The sequence below is a fragment of the Elephas maximus genome, chromosome 8 (assembly GCF_024166365.1).
Source record: "Elephas maximus indicus isolate mEleMax1 chromosome 8, mEleMax1 primary haplotype, whole genome shotgun sequence".
Lineage (NCBI taxonomy): Eukaryota > Metazoa > Chordata > Mammalia > Proboscidea > Elephantidae > Elephas > Elephas maximus.
Window position 1 is genome coordinate 43,914,469 of NC_064826.1, and position 2,562 is coordinate 43,917,030.

General features: G+C 44.7%; 1 protein-coding gene across 7 annotated transcripts in view; it reads left to right on the top strand.

Annotated features, from left to right (window-relative positions):
• ATXN7L1 (ataxin 7 like 1) overlaps positions 1–2,562 on the top strand; it is a 286,145-nt gene that overhangs the window by 130,663 nt on the left and 152,920 nt on the right. Inside the window, exon 4 of one of the 7 annotated variants that reach the window (XM_049894464.1) lies at positions 1,001–2,320. The exons of the other annotated variants lie outside the window; for them this stretch is intronic. Coding sequence (XP_049750421.1) covers positions 1,001–1,083 — 83 coding nt within the window. The 3' untranslated portion in view covers positions 1,084–2,320. Of the gene's footprint in view, positions 1–1,000; positions 2,321–2,562 lie in introns of those variants that run through there. 7 annotated transcript variants of the gene reach the window in all.

Below are 2,562 nucleotides of genomic sequence, written 5' to 3' on the forward strand. Positions count from 1 at the left end.
CTCCAGGGAGAAGAAGAAGAAAGGGCTGGCTGCTTAGAGCCAACTCTAGGCTGGAGAAAGAGTGATAAACAGCCCTATGGGTTTTGTTGTAGATTGTCTGGCCCACCAGCTCCCTCACAGAGAAAGAAGCAGGGATTTAAGGCAAAAATGATGTCCTGGAATAAAGACTGCTTCAGGGCTGTGCCTCTCAGGAAGGGAATGGAGGGGCAGGGAGGAGAGGATTAGGAAGCAGGAAGAAGAGAAGCCCCAGTAGTTTTTATTAAAGCGATCCCACTTTGATGATGGCTCAGTCCTACTAAGAAAACAATAGAGTCAGCCCTATAAGGCCGAGGCTCCTGGGTCCCACCACAAGAGACCTTCCCACAGGGGCAGATATTTATTTTGGCTACCCTGACTCCATAAATGAATTCCAGTACTGCTTAGCAGTCTTCTTTTGAGGATGCAGAGCCACTGGTAGTCATATTGTACTGTGTCTGTTCTTATCTCCCCTATCGTCTCCGGAGAATGAGCTAATCAAACTTGCTGATGATTTTACACTGAGAAGGAGATAGCTAATAACTGGGATGACAAGTATTAGAATACAATGTGATGTGGATAAATTGGGTCCATGTATTAAGAGCTATAAAATGAGATTCCATCAAGGCATGAATAATGGTGCCTGTGGAAAGGATTAATCAAATACCCCATTAAAAGGTATAGGAATTCTGGTCAGACAGCCCCTGTTTAATTACACTCCTGCCCCTACCCTGCCCCAACTCCATTCCCCCTGAATCTGCTTTCTACTAGGAGAAATATGGGAAAGAGTCTAGAGGAAATAATGGAAAAATTGGGACATATGTGTTGATAGAACAAGATCATGAAAATAGATTTAAGCAACCAGTGTTAAATTTAGATGGGGGGAAAAAGGCAATTGGCATGAGTAATAATTTACAAATGTAATTCCAAAGGCGCCCTGTTGATACCATTCAGCAAATGCCAACAAAGCATTTACTTTCCAAAGGGAGAAAGGAAGACAAGAGAAATGAAGGCATCTCCAGGAGTGGACCAGAGAACAGCCAAGCCATAGACAAGCATCAGGTGTGAGAATGGGCAATGCGGAAGAGACACACAACTTCTGGAAGGTCTCGGAGGACTGACATTGTCTGAGAAGGCTTCCTGGAAGGGGAGACTCCAGCACAGCCCTGAAGTGTGGACAAGCTTCCGTGTACTGCAAATGCGTGAGCACACTGTGGTGATAGGGCTTAGTGAGAAAATGGGCACCTGTGGGGTTCTCTCCATTTCCACCACCACCCTGGTCCAAGCTACCATCCCTTCCCACCTGGACAACTGCAAAAGCCTTCCAGCTATTTTTCCTGCTTCTACTCTTGTTCCTCTGTAATCCATTGTACATAAAAAAAAGTACATACAGAAGTCAAAATCAGAATCAAAGTTAATCATGTCATTCTCTGACTCATGGCTTCCCATTGCTCTTAAGCCAGAGTTAAAATCATTTTCATGGCTACAAAATTTTGCATGGTCTGACCCCTGCCTGCCAATTGGACTGTATCCCACATCAGGCTCCCTCTCATTCTGTATATGCCAGTCACACTGGCCTTCAGATTTGCAGCACATTGAGTCTTCCTGCCACAGGGCCCTTGCGCATGCATGTCTCTCTGTGTATAATTTTCTTCTATCCCCTTTTCCCAAAGCTAACTCTGACTTACCCTTCAGAACACAAGCTAATAATTACTTCCTCCTGGAGGACTTTCCTGATTTTCATAACTAGGTCAGCTCTCCCTCATACATTGAAAACAAATGTACATTTCTTGTATGAACATAGGATTAATGTTTGTCCTCTCCCACCCCCCCACACATACACGCTAGGCCATAATCTCAGTGAGGGCAGGGACCCAGTCTTTGCATCCCCTAGAGCCACACACAGTCTCAATAAGTATATGTTGACTGGATCATGACATTTGATTAGGAACAGAGAGACTAGTTGAGAAATTATGCTTGATTGTACTCTTCCCTATAGAAGAATGCCCTACACAAATGAGCTCTGAATGGGACGAAGACCTGCATTCATGTCCACACTGCCACCTGCTGGCTGTGCTGCTTTGAACAAATCACAAATCCTCTCTGAGCCTGTTTCCTCATCTATAAAATGGGGATACTAACACCCACCTTACATGATTGTAGGAAGACTTAATGAAATAATATATGTAAAAGCATTTTGTAAACTGTAAAGCCAGACTTAAAATATACCTTGTCATTTTTTCTAGTGCTTGTTACATTGGGGCCATTAAACATCGGATGAATGGATGGTTGGATGGATGGATGGATGGATGGATGGATGGATGGATGGATGGATGGATGGATGGATGGATGGATGGATGGATGGATGGATGGATGGATGGATGGATGGATGGATGGATGGATGGATGGATGGATGGATGGATGGATGGATGGATGGATGGATGGATGGATGGGTGGGTGGGTGGGTGGGTGTTAGATGGATGGATGGGTGTTGGATGGATGGATGGGTGGGTGTTAGATGGATGGGTGGGTGCTGGATGGATGGAT